At 40.3% G+C, this 22186-nt stretch overlaps 1 protein-coding gene across 1 annotated transcript; it reads left to right on the forward strand.

The window, feature by feature from the left end:
* Positions 1 to 1367: 1367 nt before the first annotated feature.
* Positions 1368 to 21476, forward strand: zfand3 (zinc finger, AN1-type domain 3). The gene is made up of 6 exons (XM_033648933.2): positions 1368 to 1892; positions 10720 to 10760; positions 15575 to 15766; positions 17926 to 17991; positions 18087 to 18257; positions 18606 to 21476. The coding sequence occupies exons 1-6, from the start codon at positions 1825 to 1827 to the stop codon at positions 18758 to 18760; spliced, it is 693 nt and encodes a 230-aa protein (XP_033504824.1). The 5' UTR covers positions 1368 to 1824; the 3' UTR covers positions 18761 to 21476.
* The last annotated feature ends 710 nt before the right edge of the window (positions 21477 to 22186 follow it).

A 22186-nucleotide genomic window follows, 5' to 3' on the forward strand; every position in this document is an offset into this window, starting at 1 on the left:
AAAAACAATGTAGAAGCCAAGAGGTGAAGTAGAGCAAACCCATCTATTTGAGTGGGGAAGTTTACTGATGAGCAGTATCTGGAAATATTCACACTTTAATTATGTTTTATATACCTTTTTGTCTTGTTTAATCGCTGATCATCGGCAGAGTTGTTACACAATGTGGCCTCGGGGCCAGAAGCCTCCAGGTTTGTGGTAATTTGAGTAATTGCAAATTTGTTAGGTAATACCAGATCCACCACAATATAATAAGAAAAAAATAATAGGGGCCTAAAGGCATTACCTGCATTACCTAGGGCCCTGGGATAAGATCTAGTTTCAAAGCCTTTATCATTTCACTTTATCTTGTGCTTTCATTGCACATATTCATAAATTAATTTCTACCTAAATCTACTGTTATCAATATTTTTACATTGATGGGTCAGATGAATTTATAATCTGAGAGGTGCTGCTCTTTTGAGCTTTTTAGCATCTTTCAGCCCATTGTTTTGGTTTCCAGCTGCTGCAGGCAGATGTTTTACGAGAACAGAAACCCTCCAATAAACCCATTGCATGCTGCCTTTCCCGTACCAGAAACCAAATACCTGAAATAAGCGACTGTAGGTAAACATGGGGCACTGAGCAGCTAAACAGCCAGATATACCCCTCTGGAGTTGGTGGAGAACAAATTTTAGCAAAAAGGGGAGTGAATATTGGACTTGCAATAATTGCATTTGTCTGAAACACGACTGCAAATGGATGCTTATCTGGCCTTGTGTCAGCTCTTTTCTACACCCTTCACCATTTCAGCTTTATAAAGTGATTACAGCTTGCTGCTCAGAAAAGTGAATTAATGCTGCATTAATTGCACTAGAGTTACCACAAACTAACTAATACATACACAATACTTAAGTGATCTAGGGATCCTGTTGAACACTTGAGTGTAAATGAGCATTTGTTGAACACAATATTTTAGTGTTAATGACATACTGTCTTCCAAGAGGTTTCCTTTTGCACAAAGGTATGTATTATATACCATGTCCGTTCAACCATATGATGTAACTCATAATGGTTGATGTTATTTTCTCTGAATTACAAATCTATCAGAGTTAAGTCTTCACTGTAATCTTCACTGTAATCAGGCAAAACGGATTACACTGATGAAAGCTAGTCAGACCCTCTCACACATGTCGTCTTCATGTTTCGTGAATACGGCGACACTGAATGCACTTTGTAATTATTATTGGCTGTAAGTCGTGTAATATAGCATTTACACGTCAGTTTGAGGTACTGTTTTGCCTTCATTTCGTTGGGCAATATTGACATTTCTGGTTTGATGGACGCGTTTCCGGCCCAGCATACTTCGTACCAGCGACGTGTGAATAGGGGTGGTCATTAGCAGTCGAGAGGGGGAGGTCTCACTCCATCTATTTATTTTTTCTTTTCTTTTACCGTCACACGCACTTAACATCGCCATAATTGCATTTTATCTGCCTCGGTGGACAGTTAGCGGTGTTTTTAAGCTTTTTCATGTCGAGTAAAACACTGGGGCGCCCCCCTCTTTTCGTTTGTCGGTCGTAACGTCCGAACGTCCAGCTGATTGCTTTGAGTGCCGTTCAATTATTCCAGTTCAAACTGAGCCGTTTTGTTTGACTTAACGGATGTTTTTTTGTGGCCGAAAAGGGCCGAGCTCGCCACCTTTTTTCGTCGACTTGTGGACTTTAAAAGAAAGAGGACATTTATCTTTTTGTCTAACTTGAGTGTCGGATCGTTTTTCTTATTGAACGACCAGGCCCCGGACTCATCCCCAGCCTCGCGTTTCCATATCGGTTTTTGTTGGAAGTCATGGGAGACACTAGTGAACGAAGCAAACCTCCGAGTCTACCTCCCCGGTGTCCCTGTGGATTTTGGGGGTAAGAGTTAAACCTAATAAAAACTCAATTTAACCCTTCATCTTGAACTGAAAGGTAAACGTGGATGAATTATGCTCAACGGGTTCAACTAGTCCAAACCCATTGTTGTTGTTCTGTTGTGCAGGCCGAGGGTGGGGGGTTGGGAAGTTGGCTAATAAATAAACCTCCTAGCTTGAAAACTAGCTAAATTTCTTCTGTTTTCTAAGCCTATAAACCCACTTTAGTCGTTAAAAACGCCGGTTATAATTTTCAGTCGTGTTTTATCGTGTTTTAAAGGCAATTTGTAAACCAGGAGATGACGTACCCGAGATAGAAAATGATTTATTGCCAGCAGGTTCCTTTTAAACCTGCCCTGTTTTCTTGAATTTCTTCGAAGAAAGGCAGCCTTATAACGTTTAAGACATTACTTGGGTTAAATCCTCACACTGAGGAGTACTGATAAACCAGTTTGGGAGTTATTTTACACCCTTTTTTACATTCGGTCTTGTCAAGTGGTGGATGTGTGTTGCATACCGGATGTGATTCACTGATGTCTCTTGTGTTACCCCATAGGAAAAATGACTACATCTAACCATTATTTGATCTAACAACGACACTCAAACATGACTGACTGCTTCTCCTTATAGCCCTGTTAATTGTTTCAAAGCAGCAGAAAAAAACATGTTTATTAAGATTACTGTCATTTCATTTCTAGCCACCATAGTCACACTATAAACCTCTGAAACGCTTGCATTACAGTAATATTCGTCATCTTAGCCTGGCAACGCACTACCATTGTGTCACATTCTTCCAGTAAGACAATGACCCCCCTGTTTTAAGGAATTACCTTTACAGAACATTGTCATATGACTTGTCATTTGGTTACTGACCCCCTCCCTCGAGCCCCATCCCCCAGTTGCCTTCGTATTGTGGTGTCCAGTAAGCAAACTGGAACCAGTAACCCACCTGTCAATGTCAGGTGACACAAATGGCAGTGTGGTGTGTTTACGGCCCTGCTTCCCTCAGCCTGGAATAACACCTGGCCTGGGGCTGCTGCTGGCTGTCCTGTCCCACACAGCTTCCTCACACATGTCACTGAAACTCAAGGCCTGGTAGATAGATACCGGAATATCGTGACGTTAAGCATTTTGAAGTATTAAATTCAAAATTGGAGCTTTTCTGAAAGCATGGATTGTAGTGTCTTACCCTGGCAGTATTAATGACATGCGTCTCCCAGCACTAAATGCTATTTTTATGTGGTTAAAGCAGTGCCACGGTTCCTTTAAGGTGAGGTCTGACAAATATTAAGTGCTAATGCTGATTCTTAGTAGGGCTGGGTGTCATCAGAGAATCTACGGTACAATATGATCACAATACTTAAGTCATGATACAATATTTTTACTATTTTAAATATGTTGCGATATGCTGAATATTGCGATAAAATATATTGCAATTTATTATATTTTTTTTTTAACTGTAAATTATGTCATTTTCAGTCTCTTCATCTCACTTCAGCCATTTATTTTTGCAGCAAATGTATTTAGTGGACTGGAAAAGCAATTGATTATACTACTCTAGTGGGCTAACTTAAGTTTAGTTTGTATTTGTCATATTAAGATAAAACACAAACATAACATATGATAAAAAAAAAACGATACTTGGCACTGTGTGATGATACGACATTGCCACACAAAAATCTCACAATACCATAATTTATCAATTTTTCCCCCCCACCCCTCATTCTTAGTATTATGAAATTGTACTTAGGTAACAATGACCATATGTTTCCAAGGTATAAATTCTTGTCAGTCTCAAAAACCTTAAAATAATGTTAAAGAGGAACTACAGCCATTTTAAAAATTCATATATGTTATTTCTATGGTCTGAGTCAGTCCAAAAATATTAGTAATAGTGAACAACTCACCCAAATCCAAAAACCAGAGTGCTAAAACTCAAATTTGTGATGTCATAGGGTGTAAAGTCTGGAGCAGCTCCATTGACAATGGATTGTGTAAGATGTTAGGGATGACACCGAGAGCACCCTGGGAAATTTCGGAGTATATGGGTACGTTTTCTGTTTCAGAGCTAAAAACACTATGTTAGAATATAACTAATTTGGGTGTAAAAGAAAAAAAACATTCTGTGGGTCCTCAAAATCAGGCTACAATTAATTGCCTCTGGAGCAACTTTGACAGCTTTGCAGCACCAATGACATCACAAGTTTGAGACTTGCTTCTCTGGTTTCTGGCTTTGAGAGAGAGCAGCTCATGTTCACAAATATTGATTGAACATTCCAAGGCCACGGAAATGATATATTGGAATTCTGAATTTAGGTGTTGTTCCCCTCTAAGACTAGGTGTACACAAACCCACTGAAACTGTACAGGTTTTAATTCCAGTCAAAGAGGTGATTAAATTGACTAGTCCCTCCTCTAAAGGGGAAGCTGTTTTCATCAGTGAGTTAATGAGAATCAATAGACAAAGTAGACAATTATTAGAAACTTAAACGGTCCATCAAAAATCAGTTTGAGATTTTATTAAGGTACATTTCCAGTATAGCCCATGGATATTTTTTAAAAATTAAAAAAAAAATGTAATAGCAACATATCGGCCCATATTTCTGTACTGTACTGGCATTTCTATATCAGCTGACATGTGACAGTATGTGTATATATCAGCAATTGGCTCATATCAAACAATTTATCTGAGCAAATGTGAGAAATATTAAAAATACTTGCAGCTTCAGTTCAATCTTTGTCCAGGGTTCAAGGTTAGACGCTTGTTTTGTGCGTTATCTATGTTTGTTTTTTTTCCACTCCGCATGCTGCTATCTGATGAACCAGTTGCGTTTTAAGCACCACACCACACTTTTTCTGTCAGCATAACTAAAAATTAAGTTCACTAGTTGGATTATTAGCTGTCAAGGATGATTGGGGGTTGGGGTAAATTTAGGGTCTTTATTTTGCTTCTAATATTGTTTCATATTTTTTTAAAAACCAGATTATAGGCTAAATAAATATAGTAGTCTCCAAATTAGTTTTGCATTGCATGTAGATACAGAGTAGCCTTACCGCCGAAATATTTCTTTATATAAATGTTTTTTTATTTTTTGTGACTCTTATTTTGAAATTTGCCTAAATTGTCAATCCCCTTCTTTTTCAAGCAGATCCTCAAAAAATACTGAATGAACGGGGACATCATTAGGATAGATCAAAAATGTGTGATTTTTGGTTGGGCTAAGTTTATCACAACACCATTTCGTTGGCCACAAACGTTAACAGTTATCTCTAGTTTTTAGTATTACTCCATGAAGGTAAAGTGACAAGAGCAGAAAGAGAGAAAAAAATTCAACATTTGGAAATGCTAGAAAGAAATGTCAGTCTGAGCCGTCACATAAAAATACAGTTGGTTCTTGTTGTTACAGCAAACGTCCATTGCGGAGCTCATCCATTGGCAGTTTGTGGCCAAAAGGCACAGACTGCAGAAACACTCAAAATTCACTTTACATTGTCTGCAAATGCAGCTTGTTTGCAGAATGGACCACTAGCTTTGCTCAAGAGGCAACGCAGACACTTCGTCTCTGTGCTCCCTCTTGGTACTACTCGTGGGTATATGACAGCTAAATGATAAAATTAACTGGATGTGCTCAGTTCCATTATGCAGTATCATCTGTTTTGTATAGAAAGAAAGCTGCAATAACATGTCATTAAACCTGTTTCAGCAGTTTCTTATAGTAAAAATAAAGTTTTATCTTATCTGCTTTCAAACCATTTGTTCAGGGATGGGACCTTTTTAGTAGCTAGCTAAACACCTTTGCCAATGCTTAATTATTAACAAGTAAATTCAGTAAGAAAACGGATAGAAATGTGCATGTTTTCCACTTGTGCTTATGAAGGACCTGATAAAGGAGACGAGGAAGATTAAAGTGACTTCATGGCACATTGGTTAAAAAGAGAAAGTTGACATCATTCACTTAGGAGCCAGAATCTTAACTGCTGAATAATAAGCTTTAAAAACATGCTTATTTTTGTTTTTTTTGGTTTTCTTTTTGGCTGAGGTTTAAAATGGGCAAGACCAAGTGTAACAACTTTTGAGCTCGCTCCATTGCAGTCTACATGCAGACTACCATTAAGTAGCTGTAGCATTGTACCATTTTTATTTGTATGTTTTTCCCAGAGAGCCAATATGATAAATTTGATTTGCTGTAGGTGGCAGGTTTTGAAGTGAAAGGAATGCAGAGCATCATTATCTAAACGCCCTTCACATTTTTTATTGGTCAGGAATTACAACCAGTTCCCCGTTTATTAAGTAACCTGTACAGTCTAATAAAGGACTAAATGGTATCTCCATGTAGCCTCTTACTTTCAGTTTTTGTTGACATAATGTCAGAGAGTCTGTTGATTCAAGCCTCTGGCAATTCTTGAGGCTGTGGTTTGCGGTGTTGGGATTCAAGATTCATTACTTAGTTGCCATATCGATGTGGTTGATTGGAATTTATCTTGGTAAGCTCACTTAGAAAAAGACAAAGAAATAAAAATACTGTAAAATTGCTCACTCATAAAGCACATAATATATCAACCAAAATAAAAACAGATAGGTAGTATCCATACCCATAATATGATCATAAAAGCATAAAACAAATGGGTAAAACAAGACCCAACACATAATAGCACCACACAAAAACTCTAGCCTCTATAGGCAACTTAGCAACTCATCAAACGACCCTCTAGATAAAGTGCATCAAGTGCATTAAAAACATCTTCCCTGTTGCATAATTATTCAACCAGTTGAGTGGCTGTCCATGCTGTGTTTGTAATGTTATGGAGGCGGACTGCTCCAGACTACGTGCTGTTATGGAACCTGGGTGTTCTTCTCTTAATGCGTCTGAGGGCGTTTCATATTATGTATGATTGATTTGTACCATTCTGAAGTATGATTGCCCCCTGCACCTCAGCTTTCACATTAGTAATATTTTCTTGTACCTGAGTACACTCGCGTCGTGATCTACGTGACATTTTTGTTGTGCTACAGTGTAGAAAAGGGTGCAACAGAATGGACACTGCTGCCCCAGGGACCATCATCAGCAGGGATAGGCTAGGCAGTGAGGCGAAGCTCTGCTCCTGGCCAGAGGAGAAGCTGCTTCTGTCGGACTCAGAGCTATCTGCCTCCCACCATAGCACCAATTGCAGGGTCTGTCTGTGGCGGGCTGCATCATCAGTATTTAACTGAGACTGTGTCATAGTGGGTTAAAAACTCTGCGTAGTCACATTAAATAACAGCCCATTTTAGTGTTTTGGTACAGTGTTCACAACTGATGCGTACTGTACCCGAATACAGATGAACTGTACACAAGATCCCCTTTTCATGTGGATTTGGACATGGATCGGTAAACTGTGCCCAGGTATGGTAGACGGTAGCCCCTTTTACACTACCTGTTTATGGCAGGAAAACTGTGCCATTATGCTGTCTGGCTGTGCTGTATATTAGGTACAATCGTTGAATGAGGGGACAGAGTGGTCTCGCCTTTAAGCCACCACAGAAGGTAGTAACAGTGCTAAACAGGACAACCAGCAGGACAGGATCATGGGCAGGGCATGTGTGATGTTTTGGCGATGTGTTATGCGTGCGACCCACTCCTGTAAGCTGTTTCCTTGTTGTTTGAGTTACAAACCACCACTGTCGTTTTGTCAGCGAATTCAAATATCATAACACATTGGCAGTGGGGAATAGTTATTTGCATTCAGCAAGTACAGGAGTGGGGACGGTACACACCCCTGTGGAGCCTCAGTGCTGATGGTTAGGGATTTGGAGAGCTTGTTGTTAAGTTCGACCACCTGCTTCCTCAGAAGACCACCCAGTGGCACAGGGACTGTTCAGCTCCCATATGAAAGCATCTGTCACACAGCCTAGAAGGGAGAATCATATTAAAATCTGAACTATAATTGACAAACAGAACATTTACATAGGTGTTCGAGGTCTCTTCGTGTTGAAAAATGGAGTGAAGGCGCAATGAAACTGCATCATTCACAGACCTGTTTGCTCTATATGCAAACTGATAGGGCTCTAGGACAAACCTGGAGACATGGTTACATACCAGGAATTCAAAGATTTGAAGAAAACAGATGACAAAGCAACAGGTCGGTAGTCCTTCACACAGCTTGGGTTAGGTTTCTTAGACATATGCACAATCACAGCTGACTGGGACCTTCTGCTGTGCAAGGGACCAGATAAAAATCTCAGATAAAGTAAGGGGAAGTTCATATGCACAGCATTTCAGGGTAGCAGATTATACTAGATCAGATCCTGCAGCTTTCCGACTGGTTTTTACCTCATGAACCCTGATTAAAATGGCATAGCAAACTGATACACTAACAGGACAAGGCTGTGGGTCAGCTTTAGATATGCAATAAAAGTTAATACTCATCAGGGAGGAAAGGTTCAGTATCTGAGTGACATAATTTGTTTCCTAACTAGTTATCAATTGTCCTACAATATTCCTCTTGTTTTCTAGCTTGTCTTTGTACTGTGTTAGCTTTCCTCACAGCCTTTTTAAATTCATACTAAGATGTCTTATAAAGATTTTTTTTCTTTCTTCTTATAGTGAATTGCATTATAGTTTCTAAAAAGTGTTAGAAGCACCTTGATAAAGTCTACATCTCTAGTATGATAATGACAGATTGGAGTCATTGCTAAGGTCTAATCAATTGTTGTGTTCCCCAAGGCCTGTCTTTCTACCAAATTTCGTAGGAATCCATTTATAGATAATTAGATATCTTGATAACACATGGATGACTGTTGAAAAACCTCACCTCCTTGGTGGAGCCAAAAACAGTCTGTACAGGATTGTCCTGCTGCATTAGTCATATAGCTCCTGTAGGAACAATGATGTGAATACCCTACGGAGTTCCAGCCTCTGTACCATTGACAGGGCTCACAGCTGACAGAAATGGTTGTATTGTGGTGGTATGGACATTAAAGAGAACTCCTGAAGGTGAGGGAAAGACATTACATACCTGTAGGAAAAGGTACTGTTGACCACTAAGAAAACCAGAATCTTCTATCTTCGTATATGTGATTTTATGTCACGGTAATGGTATATATTACAGTACATTAATTTTTCTATCAATTCAATTAAGAATTTGTTGAAAATAACCATACTGTATTTTATCACATTTGATTATTTGCTTCTTTTACGCGTCACAGGTTCCTGTACAGCTTCCTCCTTCATGACTGCTCAAATCACGTTACCTTGCAAGGCAGCAGGATTTGTGAGATTGCATTATCAGGCAAGGTTCTAACCATGACCAATTTGCCTAAACTCACATCCGCCCTGACCAACTGGTCGCTTGTGTCCATCCTACAATCCCCCCACCCACTTCTGTATGAGCTCTACACAAGGGTATTTTATATACAAGAAACAGTACCAGACTGTTTCCTGTCATATCTTACAAATTCAACTGGAAATGGCTGATCCACTTGAATAATATTATTGTAACTAAGGCATTCACCAAAAGGCATATTTTTTTACATGGATAGATTAATAACTGATACATTTATCATTAGTCTCACTTTAGCACTTCTGGTTGTACACAGAACTGTTCACAAAGTCGCCAGTGCTGCAGCTTGAGTGGCTGTGTTGATGTGACCACCATTTGAATTTTTTAGTTGCCAAGTCCTCTTGTTGCAATGCCAGCTTGGTCCACATTGCATGCATCCCAGCATACTGTGTGCAGTTAATCAGTCACCAGGACTCAATAAAATGGGAGCAAATCTCTGTTTGCAAATGGTCATGTATAGTTGGCACGCACCATGACTGTTTAACTTAGATCTATTACACATCCACCCCGTCGCCCTTAAGACAGCCAGTAGCATTTTGACTACAGTATCGGCAAACCTCAAAGATACAGTGGCTATTTTAGGCATCAAATATTCAGTTTGTTAGGCTCAGCTCTTCATTGTCAGACTTGACTCAGCTCTCACCAGACTAAGCTCTACTTTTTGTCATTTTAAGCTGGCTTTTGTCACACTTAGCTCCACTGTGTCATCTGTACTTTGAGCCTAATGCTAGCATGCTATTGATACAGTTCACGACTAATTGAATTTAGGCTTATCATATCTAGATATTAGGGCAGTGTATTTGCAAGAATCTGGCATAACGATAATTTGTTACGTGGGAGTGGAAGATAACTACACTGCTGTCTAGTGAATCGATTTTGTCTCTGCTTGCATGAAGCTAGTAGTGCTGAAAGAATCACTCTATTGACAGAGAGTTAATAACAATTGAAAACAGTAAAAGAATCAAATTTATTACAACCTTATGCTCCGTCTGTAAGTGATTTTTTTTTTTAGTGTCCCCATAACAGCCATTTGCTTCCCTGTCCTCTCAGATTTCCTGTCAGACCGCCTTGAATTTACTGACTCAGAGGCCCGAATGCTAAAATGACAAACAAAAAAGGAGATGCCAAGATGAAACATTAAAGGCGATGGCATGGTTGATGATGTGCTATGATAAGTAAGGTCCTACGCATATTTGCTACGGAGACAGTGCCGCAGTTTAGAACGACATTTGTCTAAAGCATTTGTGTTTCGCCATGTTGCATAAAATCAATACAGATATTGGTCAATGGGGGAACAACAGTCTTATACACGCCATGTTTTGTCAGAAAATTATGCTGCAGTTTTGTTTGATTTTTAATATCTCTTTTGTCTTTGTCTATAAATGCAGACATTTAACTTTAGGTTTGTATTAGAAGAAGTTTATATTGAGAAAACAGTTGTTGAAAGTAGTGGAAAAGTTCGGAAGTTTGTGGAGTGGTTAATGACATTAAATTTCTCTCCTGTGTCCTCAGGTCCAGTAAAACCATGAACCTCTGCTCCAAATGTTTTGCTGGTAAGTTTTCTCTTAATACACAGTTTTTCTAAAGTATTGAATATCATGTCTCCCATTGCTTACACTGTCAGCTGGTTACTTGTCACATATTAACGTGGGAAACAGTTCCACATTTGTTTTTTTCTGTTAAGTTGCTTCTTGGCATGCAGAGCTGTTCTCATTTACAGCCAGACACACAGCTAGCAGCAGCTTGAGGCTAGGTGTGCCAGCTGATTTCAGCTAGGAATGCTAACTATGCTAAGAAGTAATTTTAGGAAAAAGGACAAGCAAAAGAGTCTGATTCTAAAATGATGTATCCACCATTTTGAGGAAAAGTTCCGTTTAAGTTCAAAGGCTTTTATAAAGGAAGACAGGATTCGATTATAATCAGCAATAATGTGTTAAGAGTAGTTGTGTTTTAAGGGCAGAATCAGATGTGCGTTTGGGAAAACAGACCAGCCTGGTTACTGACTTCAGCAAAGTTAGTGTTTCTACAACATGACACGTGTCTGACAAAGATAAATGTCCAACTGAAGTTTGAAAATGTCAAGTTCTGCGTTAAGTTTTCATAATAACACCTCCAGTCTGGTTTGGGAGGATGGGTTGAGGGTGCACTGCAGCCCTGTCGGTGGCTATGGCAACCAGTGAGTACGGCAGACAGCGAGGACCTAAGGGCCCAGCTTTGAGTCTGGCATCACAGACGGCAGCAACGCTTAGAATAGACTCAATACACATGAGTAATAGAGGCTGAGCAGAAGTGGGTTAGTCCACATGTGGAGGAGAAACTAAAATCTAGGCTGACCTCCCTCACCCTCCCTGGAGGGAAAAGAGTAGACAATATCATCATGGATCGATATCGTCTGAGATTATCAGTATAGAGAGGGGTGCAGCGCCAAGGTGATAGTGTCTTTCTCTCACCAAATCACCTTTCAGTTGGCAAAGTTCATTTGTAGTCACGTGGTTATGCAGCTGAGAGCAGGGACTGTATTGAAAACTTTTGAGTTTGGCACAGTAAGTGAGACTTGAACTTCTAAAACTTGAAAAGGTATTGTAAAGGTATTTTTGGGGTATTGGATTTGTCTTTATTACTCAGATGAAAGTAGAGAGCTGACAGGAAATGAAGGGAGACGGTGAGAAAGATGGCGTTTGGCACAGGAGGGCTGCAACAAATGCACCAACTCTGCCTTTTTTGTTTCTGGGCACTTTCTCATTTGATCAATAAATCTTTTTGGGCTAAAAGAAATGGTGAACATTGCCCAACAAAATTTACCAGAGCTCAAGGGGACAGTTTCAAATTGTTTATTTTGTCTGAACATCAGTCCAACCTAGAAATATTATATTTACTATCGTCAGAGACTAAGATAACTAGAAGCTAGAAGAAGGGAGTATTTGGTATATACAGTACAGGCCAAAAGTTTGGACACACCTTCTCATTCAATGCGTTTTCTTTATTTTCATGACTATTTACATTGTAGATTCTCACTGAAGGCATCAAAACTATGAATGAACACATGTGGAGTTATGTACTTAACAAAAAAAGGTGAAATAACTGAAAACATGTTTTATATTCTAGTTTCTTCAAAATAGCCACCCTTTGCTCTGATTACTGCTTTGCACACTCTTGGCATTCTCTCCATGAGCTTCAAGAGGTAGTCACCTGAAATGGTTTCCACTTCACAGGTGTGCCTTATCAGGGTTAATTAGTGGAATTTCTTGCTTTATCAATGGGGTTGGGACCATCAGTTGTGTTGTGCAGAAGTCAGGTTAATACACAGCCGACAGCCCTATTGGACAACTGTTAAAATTCATATTATGGCAAGAACCAATCAGCTAACTAAAGAAAAACGAGTGGCCATCATTACTTTAAGAAATGAAGGTCAGTCAGTCCGGAAGATTGCAAAAACTTTAAATGCGTCCCCAAGTGGAGTCGCAAAAACCATCAAGCGCTACAACGAAACTGGCACACATGAGGACCGACCCAGTAAAGGAAGACCAAGAGTCACCTCTGCTTCTGAGGATAAGTTCATCCGAGTCACCAGCCTCAGAAATGGCAAGTTAACAGCAGCTCAGATCAGAGACCAGATGAATGCCACACAGAGTTCTAGCAGCAGACCCATCTCTAGAACAACTGTTAAGAGGAGACTGCGTGAATCAGGCCTTCATGGTCAAATAGCTGCTAGGAAACCACTGCTAAGGAGAGGCAACAAGCAGAGGAGATTTGTTTGGGCCAAGAAACACAAGGAATGGACATTAGACCAGTGGAAATCTGTGCTTTGGTCTGATGAGTCCAAATTTGAGATCTTTGGTTCCAACTGCCGTGTCTTTGTGAGACGCAGAAAAGGTGAACGGATGGATTCCACATGCCTGGTTCCCACTGTGAAGCATGGAGGAGGAGGTGTGATGGTGTGGGGGTGTTTTGCTGGTGACACTGTTGGGGATTTATTCAAAATTGAAGGCACACTGAACCAGCATGGCTACCACAGCATCCTGCAGCGACATGCCATCCCATCCGGTTTGCGTTTAGTTGGACCATCATTTATTTTTCAACAGGACAATGACCCCAAACACACCTCCAGGCTGTGTAAGGGCTATTTGACCAAGAAGGAGAGTGATGGAGTGCTGTGGCAGATGACCTGGCCTCCACAGTCACCGGACCTGAACCCAATCGAGATGGTTTGGGGTGAGCTGGACTGCAGAGTGAAGGCAAAGGGGCCAACAAGTGCTAAACACCTCTGGGAACTCCTTCAAGACTGTTGAAAAACCATTTCAGGTGACTACCTCTTGAAGCTCATGGAGAGAATGCCAAGAGTGTGCAAAGCAGTAATCAGAGCAAAGGGTGGCTATTTTGAAGAAACTAGAATATAAAACATGTTTTCAGTTATTTCACCTTTTTTTGTTAAGTACATAACTCCACATGTGTTCATTCATAGTTTTGATGCCTTCAGTGAGAATCTACAATGTAAATAGTCATGAAAATAAAGAAAACGCATTGAATGAGAAAGTGTGTCCAAACTTTTGGCCTGTACTGTATGTTTAAAAAACAAAGAATTGATTGACCATTTGAACAGTTAATCTATTAATTGTTTCTGCTGGAATTACTATTGCTTGCATAATGGCCATATTAGCTGAGAGAAATATGATTATGCAACAAAAATGTGAATTGAATGCCTTAAAGCAGCTAATTGTCAACTGTTGTTGGAGCTTCCTTGAGTTTTCTATACTGCTCTCAGCTGCACTGATATGTGACATAATGTGTGACACCTAAAGATTAGGCAGCTAAAGGTTTACTATAATGGATCCCTATCTCATCAAGTTTCACGCTGGTATGGTACAGTAGTAGGGATGGGTCATTATACAGTTCTACTGGAGGTTGTGATAATTAAAACTCACAATAACTTCATTGTGGTGAATACCATGTCCAGCAGAACCCAAAGAGACTGTTGGGCAACCAACAATTAATGAGACTGCGTATGCACCAACCTCAAAACACAAAAGATTTTAAAGTTCCAGTGTGTAGGATTTAGGGGGATTGTATTGCAGCAGCAGGAAAACACAGATTTTTAATGTGAAACTGCTTTATTCAGTGTTTTTAATGGTTTAAAAAAACCTCTGCCGATACTATGGCTTTTAGGAAAAGCTTTCTGAACGTCTGGACCTGTTAGGAGAGGAAAGAAGTTGATCACACATTAGTAGGTAGTGGGCTAACAGCTGTCTCTGACATGCCAAACAGTGTCGGAGAAACACTGATTTGTAATGTGAAACTTCTCTATTCAGTGGTTTTACCAATTTCAATCAACGGTTCTGTTTTGGAGAGGAGGAGACGTCTCCGAATAATTCGGCACCTGGTAAAAAACCTCCTTAATGTGTGGATCAGAAAAAGGGTGGGCACACATTTAATTATCAGAGAAGAAAGGTGAGCACATATAGCAGACATTTGGCTGGCAGCCTGTCTTCAATGTGCCAGACGACGTAGAAGAAAGGAAGAGACCTCTGCAGATGATTCGGCTCCTGATAAGGAATTGCAATTGGGAGAAGTTTCAGCTAGTTGCAATCTGCAATCCTCTCAGCTAGATGCCACCAAGTCTCAGTGTGAATTTAAGGAGATCTAGTTTGGTTTGGCAGCGATAGCAGTGCCGACGGTTCTTCTGCTCCTTAAATCTTACATACTGTTCCTTTTAATCAAGTTTTGGGACATGGAAAGATATGAAAAGCCTGTTTTTATAAGATTGTTGGATTATTTGTTCTTCACTAAAAAGATGTTCACTAAAAAAAAGATGGTCTATCTGTGATGCAATAAAATGTTGCATCGTTGCAATCGTGACATTAAATTTTCATATCGTCCCATGCCTGATAGCTAGAGATGAGTATCAACACTCAGAAACCCTCAAACATGTTAGGAAACTAAAATCCAATGCATAATCATTTCATGGACAGGAAAACCCAAAGTAAGTGGAGAGGCAGATGTCTTTAGTCCTGTGGGCAAAGAACCGGCCACCAAAATTCACCAACAGTTTGGGTTAAATTATATATTCATACATAAATGTCTTGCAAGGTACAGTTTTGTTATGTAAAAATATCAATAATTTCAGCCTTCCTGGTAGCTGTAATACACTATTTTCTACACATGTGTACTTGCTTCATGTAACCTGTTATTACAGACTGTGAGGAGGTTTGGGATGTGCAGCTGTATTTCTCCACTACACACCATAAACAGTCCAGATTTGAGTGTTTTGACTTTCTGTGTTGTCCCCCTTTTCTTCTCTTCCCCCTCTCTGTTTCCCCATCCTATTTTTACTTTTCCCTCCGCCTGCTTTACTGACTGTCCTTGACCACAGACATCCAGAAGAAGCAGCCAGGGGAGGACTGCACCTCCAAGCCCATCCAAAGCACTGGGAGTAGCCAATCGCCAGTTTTCAGTAGCGAGACGAGCAGTAGCAGTAGCCAATCCCTATTGTCGTCGCCGCCCTCTAGCTCCGAGCAGCTGTCAACCGAAGAACCCTCGCCCACGTTTCCCAGCATGAGGGAAGGTGAGATGGGATGTCCAACGCATGCTCTTTTATACATTTCTTTATTCATGATAATCATATAATGGATAACAAAACCCCCTCATAACACACCATTTTATATTCTCATGAAAAAAGGCCCTGAAATAAAGACAAACATTCAGGCTGCAATTCTACAATAAAGTATGTCACAGAATTGATAAATACAGCATCTGTTGTCCATGGCACACTGTTGTGACGAATGGACTGTCTATTCTTTGTCTTTAAACCCAGTGGGAACGCACAGAGTGAGATAGAGCCGGACAAGTGGGAGATAAAGTTGTGATTGCATTCAGTCACAGAGTGGTGGGCTGCTTCAACTACTCACAAGAAAGCATCATTCCACGTGAAGTACATTGTACAACTCAGGGAATCATTTCATGTCGCAGTTCTCCCAACAATTGCTGAGCTGCAGACTACATCACTGTTTTCTTTATTGATATCAGTAGTGTGGTGTGTGTGAGGATGGACCAGTTGTACAAGTACAAACCTTTCTGCGCAGCCTTCTCTTTCTTCAGATCAGTGCAGTGGTACAATGACAATAAAGATAGAGGAATCAGTCTGTAATGCCCCCAGTGCAAAGTGACACATGGTACTGGGACAACTGGACTTCACATACAGTGCAAGATAAATAAACAATAGACAGTAGAGAACATGTTTCTCAGTGAAAGCAGCTGATTTTTTTCCAATCTGAATACCCATTATGTTAACTATGTACATTTCTGCACAGCAGACCATCTTATAAAGTCACTGTTACTGAGTCTGCATTAATTTTTTAAAGTAAGTTTAAAAAAAAAGCTAATTTGGAAAGAGAATTCCTTGGAATCCGTCCACTCCACTAAGTACGAGTTGACTGATTTGTCCGTCACCGTGATATGAAACGGCAATTTCATGTCACAATGTCATAATTCAGGACTAACAATTAGCCAATCAGCGCAACGGACAGGACTAACACCATTGTCAAGCTGTTATCACACCATGCGCCGGAATCAGTAGTTTTAACAACAATGGCTAATGCTATAGAAAAGATAGGCGCTGCTATTGGGGTCGGTCTTAGTCGACATGTCTTCTCAATATTGCCCGACATCATAGTTTGTTTTACGTTGTTACTTCCTGCTTTTAAAACCATGGCAAAACAGGTATGCTGGCATGGTCACGCATCAGTGTGGACTTAAAATTACATTATATTCAGGAGGATATGTTGGACTCTAGTGATTGGTTTGGGAAAATTGAATCCCCTCCCCATGGTAATCGGTTAATGGACACAATGTGAGACTGAAGATGGACAATTCTGTCTGATGTCAGGCAATGAATTCACATTTCACATTCACATTCACTATAAATTTAAAGACTGTTGCAGAAATGTTTATTGTGTTCTTTCTGTCATTTTATGGGGCTTTCCAAAGGTTGAAGTTGCTTTGGAAAGTAGCAGAATTCTTTCTCTAATGATGGAATGACTAAATAATTTTTGAGTTCGTATTCAGTATTCATTGACTTCTGCTGTTGTTGAGTTAGATAATATTTTTTTTGCTCTCTGCTTCTTTGTTTCTAGAACTAAAAAGGACTTAGGGCTGGGCGATAAGAAATACCTCAATACTGACACTATGACGATATTGTAGGGTTGATTTTTAATAAATAATCATCAGTAATGTTGATATAATGACTAAGTGGGTAATGGTAAATAATAGATCAGCTAATAGAGTCTGGTATGTTCAGGAAATTACATCACTTTACTGTAATGCAGCCTTTAAAACCGGGAAAAAGACAACATTTACCATATAACGATATCCAAAAATGTAAGATGATATCTAGTCTGATAGCACTATATCGATTTGGTAGTATATTGCCAAGCCCAACAGTCAACTCTCAAATATTATTCGGTAACATTAAAATATGAAATACCAGATATTGGTTACATTTACAGTTGATACCAAATGAAGTCAGCAGGCTTCACTGACAGGTGGGACTAACATAGAAGTGTCACTTTGTGCTCTTAATAACACTAAAGTAAAACAAATGATTGTCATTCTTGAAGGATGGTTCATCACTACATGCAGTATTTTGTTCTAATGACATGGATTCATGGTGTGGGAAGACAATGCTTCACCTCCCTTCTCACGCATCTTTTCATTTTCCATCTGCAGGCATGTCGTCCACAGAAACAGCCCAAGGCACACTCTGCACACCCACAAAACGTCCACGAGAATCAGGTACAGCTGGCCCTCTCCTTCTTTCCCCCAGTAGCTCCGCTTGACGTGCCCCGCTTTGCGCGCGCTGACTCCTAACCCTGCCGTTTTGCTTTCAGCGTCGGGCTCGGAGAGTGAGGCGACGCCGGAGAAACGGCCACGGACAGACGAGAAGGAGGGGAGCAGCGAGGAGGCCCGTGGGACGCCCAAGCAGAAGAACCGTCGGCGCTGCTATCGCTGCCAAACCAAACTAGAGCTGGTGCAGCAGGAACTGGGCTCCTGTCGCTGTGGTCAGTACCCACGATCCATAAAAATAAAAATAAATAAAAGCACCAGATTTTTACCTGATTTTACAACGAAAAAGGAAGGATATTAATGTTTTATAATGCTGTTAAAAGTTGTGCGCACTGCCTTTTAATATGGTGGGGTTTATACACATTACAGCTGATTGGGTAACGCATCTGACAAATCCACCAAACGAGAGAAAACAGACCCCAAAGCCTGTGCACACTGTTCAACAGACTGATAATGGCCATTTTACACATACCGTTTTAACATGCCCACCATGTTGTCTCCCATACAAACATTTATAGGGGTCACTTCCTTTCTCACCACTTTGCTTTCTGTTCTCCTCCCAGGCTATGTATTCTGCATGCTCCACCGTCTACCCGAGCAGCACGACTGTCTGTTCGACCATCTGGGCCGCGGGCGCGAGGAGGCCGTCCTCAAGATGGTGAAGCTGGACCGCAAGGTGGGCCGCTCGTGCCAACGCATCGGGGAGGAGTGCTCCTGATTGGCCACGTGGTGACCAGCCATCCAGTTAGAGATGAGGCGCTTACAAAGAGGAGGAGGAGGAGGAAGGAGAGCTAGGAGAAATGACAACTGGGGGTGATGGGTGGGAGGGGGAGGGAGGGAGGGGGGGAGGGAAGAAGAGGAGGAGGGGAGGGAGCACGGTTGTAACATCCTGCATCTGACCCGACAATTCTGGATCTGAGCTTGACGCCGCCCTGTCGATGTCCCGATTTCCTGCGTGGAGCGTCTCTTTGGAGTCGGCTCTGGACGAGGCCGCTCGGGGGCCCACAGGGGGCCCGGTGGCTGTTCTGCGGAGCCACGTTCAGTATCGCATGTTCACACACACAGCCTTAACCCAACCCCCCCCCCCCCCCCCCCCCAAGTCTTCAGAGGAAGGACACCGCGGAGACGGATCCAGTTAGTCGTACATTATGCACATGTTTCTCGCCACGGTTTCCTCCTCTTTGCTCACGCTCCTTTTTTTCAGTACAGGAAGTAACGGAAGGTGAACTGTTGTAGCGTTTGGCTGAACTGATCTGTTTTGGATACTCATTCAATAAAGTTTTTGTTTCTTTTTTTTTTTTTTCATTTCTCGGTCGCGGGTGAGGGGTCCAGCTCTATCCCACGACCACTCCTCAGGTCGTCATAAAGGGGTTGGAGTATCAAACCTGTAACCCCGCCTTCCTCTTCTTCTTCTTCTTCTTCTTCTTCTTCTTCTTTTTTTCTTCCACCGACGTTTGGGGCCATGTGCAGCATCACTGACCGTGTTTTGCTCGTGCATGGTACCAGCAACAGTGTATTTGTGCAGGTTTGAGTGTGGAAACATGAGACAGTCCAAGGATGCTGTCATGGTTTGATTTTTTTTTTTCTTCTTCCTGTGTGGCCGTCATGGTGATTAGCTCTGTTTTTACTGCTTAACCACGGTGTCGTGGAGGACAATACAGCCAATCCCTGCCTCTGCTCACATGGACTGTTGATAAATAGAAAAATACAAATAAATATTAAAAAATGAAAAACCACACTAATGGACAAGAATCACTTGGATGAATCCTCTGTGTAGCAGATCCTCTTCTCCCTCGTTCCCTCCCCCTTTTTTCAATTTACTGAGTAGTACTGTTGTTTTACATAAAGGGGAATGCGACTGAATTTTTGTATTCAAATGGAAAGTTCTTCGCCAAAACGCCATGTATTCATTTAGAAAAACAAATACCTGAAGTTCATTACTGAGTGTCTCTGTGGTTGTGGACGATCAGTCGAGAGTGCTAAATTGAATGCATAAATTACGTACTACCCTTTAAAGCTGTTGTATAATTTATTTCTTATTTTGTGTTTTGTGGGTAGGACTAGGTGTCATTTAATTTTCAGATCGGGGAAAGATAATCTTAAAATGTTATAATTTCTTTTTCTTTTTATACACTGATTGCCACCCAGGGGCGTCATTTCTGCTAGTGAGCTTTCACTAAATCAAAGAGAGACGAGCTTTGTTCCACAGTGATGTCATATTGATACACAGCACAAGTGAAAATTGGTTTTAAGGCTGAGAAATTAACCAAAAGTTGGTTAACTTGGAGATGTTATACACCGAAAGCAAAAATAAAACCAAAGTTGGACAGTTAAGCTCTTAACTCTCCACTTAAGCAAAGTAATTAAGCATGATTGGTTTAATTCAGTCCAGTTTTGCTATGTAATTCAGGTGTAAGATCAGATGTGAAATTAAGACTCTTAAAGGTCCATTGTGTATTTCTTGTGTCGACCCTGTGGAGGTTGCACATCTATTGACATCACAGATACAAACTGCTCTCCAGTAATGACGCCTCGGCTGGTTTTGGCTGCAGAAGTAACGTGAATTCTTAAATTGAGTGGTTTTCCCTTTCCTCATATGTTTCTGTTTTGGCATTGTTTCCAACCCCGCTCTTAATCAGCCTTCACAGTCTGACTGCTTGGACTTTGTGCTGTGCATATTGTTCAGTTACACACCTCTCTTTCTTCCTCTTCTAAAGGATTATTCTACCAAAATCAACTTTTTTTTGTTTGTGATGTTGCAGAAGTTTTTTCTTCTCAAATTAAATTTTTTGTTGTTTGTTTGGCATTCAGCACACATTGTAGGTGCATTAAAAGTACAAGTTGTGATTTGTTCAATACAGGTACGCAATCTCCATAAAATGTACTTTGCAGCATCATGTGAAATGCAGTTTGGTGATGTTGAATTGTATGTTTTTGTTTTTTTTCAATTTTGGGGAAACGTGAAGCAGCAGATTTTTTTTTTTTTTGCAAATTAACTTTGGAAAAGTTGATTCAGGTTGAGAGCCCTTATAACCAGACACCACTTAACTATGCTAATCCTCATGCACAACTTATTGTTTGTTCTCCCCCCTCACCTCTCCCCACCCCTCTTGTCTTTTCCAATGAGAACACAGTGAAGCATAAAGGGAGCTCGGGAGAAATGTCGCTGCTGGTTCTTATTTTGATATTTTGAAAAACTTGTTCCTTTTTTTGAGTGCTAATGAGAAATGGAAGAAATGGAATATCTTTCTGTACCTTTTAGAGAAAAAAATTATTTAACCTTATATCAGTTTGAGTTACTTACACCCTAGCATAGAGTGGCATATTTAGTTAAATGTATAAAAAAAAAGCAAGAACATAATTCTGTCCTATTTTCTCCTTTTAATTTTATCGTGTTCCATTTTCTGCTGAGGAAAATAAACTGGATTAGAGGATGTGGTGTGTTAATCTGTGCTTCTTTTTGCCATATTTACATTTGTTATAAACAGGGGTTTTCTTTCTGAAAACAAACCATGACCAGAATGTAATTTAGAGTTCATTATTAATATCTTAAATATCTGTCTAGCAGAAACGCATGTAGATCATGATCTTAAACCACCATAGTTTTGTTTTTTCCATACATAATATGTATGTTAATATGTTTGTATGCTATGTGGCTGCCCAGTGTAAGAGGAAGAAGACCTACAAGGTTCAGTATTAGATCGCTTGCCAAAAAGGTTTTAGGATTCACTTGTTACACTGATGATAGGGTGTAATGATCATTAAAGCATAATAACTCAGAGTGACAGGTCACAGTCTGGAGCTTTAGCAGATATACCAAATTGACTGATGAGCTTTAATTGCTCTAATTCACTGGCTTTGTGGGTGAGAAATTAATTTGGTCTCCACCAAATATGTTAATGAAATTTGCAGCGTTGCCTTTAAAGCTTAACTTTTCCTATTTAAATATAGAACCAAAAAAGTCATATGAGGATATCATTTAGCCCAGTTGTTGCAGTTTTAAACAAATCAGCTTCACCATAATACTAATTAAGAAATTATTTAGAATACAGAAACACTATTTGTGTGTAGTTTTGTAGCTGATTTTTGAAACAGGATGATGAGGACTGTGTAATATGGATGAAAGCTCAAGAGCAAGTAAGTG

Source organism: Epinephelus lanceolatus, chromosome 13 (genome assembly GCF_041903045.1).
Source record: "Epinephelus lanceolatus isolate andai-2023 chromosome 13, ASM4190304v1, whole genome shotgun sequence".
Classification (NCBI taxonomy): Eukaryota; Metazoa; Chordata; class Actinopteri; order Perciformes; family Serranidae; genus Epinephelus; species Epinephelus lanceolatus.

What these genes read in the sequence shown, in the direction of transcription:
- zfand3 (XM_033648933.2), top strand. Translation starts at nt 1,825, where the DNA reads ATGGGAGACACTAGTGAACGAAGCAAACCTCCGAGTCTACCTCCCCGG. An exon ending in GTTTCCCAGCATGAGGGAAG is followed by an intron (nt 15,767 to 17,925) that starts GTGAGATGGGAT and finishes TTCCATCTGCAG; the next exon opens with GCATGTCGTCCACAGAAACA. An exon ending in ACTGGGCTCCTGTCGCTGTG is followed by an intron (nt 18,258 to 18,605) that starts GTCAGTACCCAC and finishes TTCTCCTCCCAG; the next exon opens with GCTATGTATTCTGCATGCTC.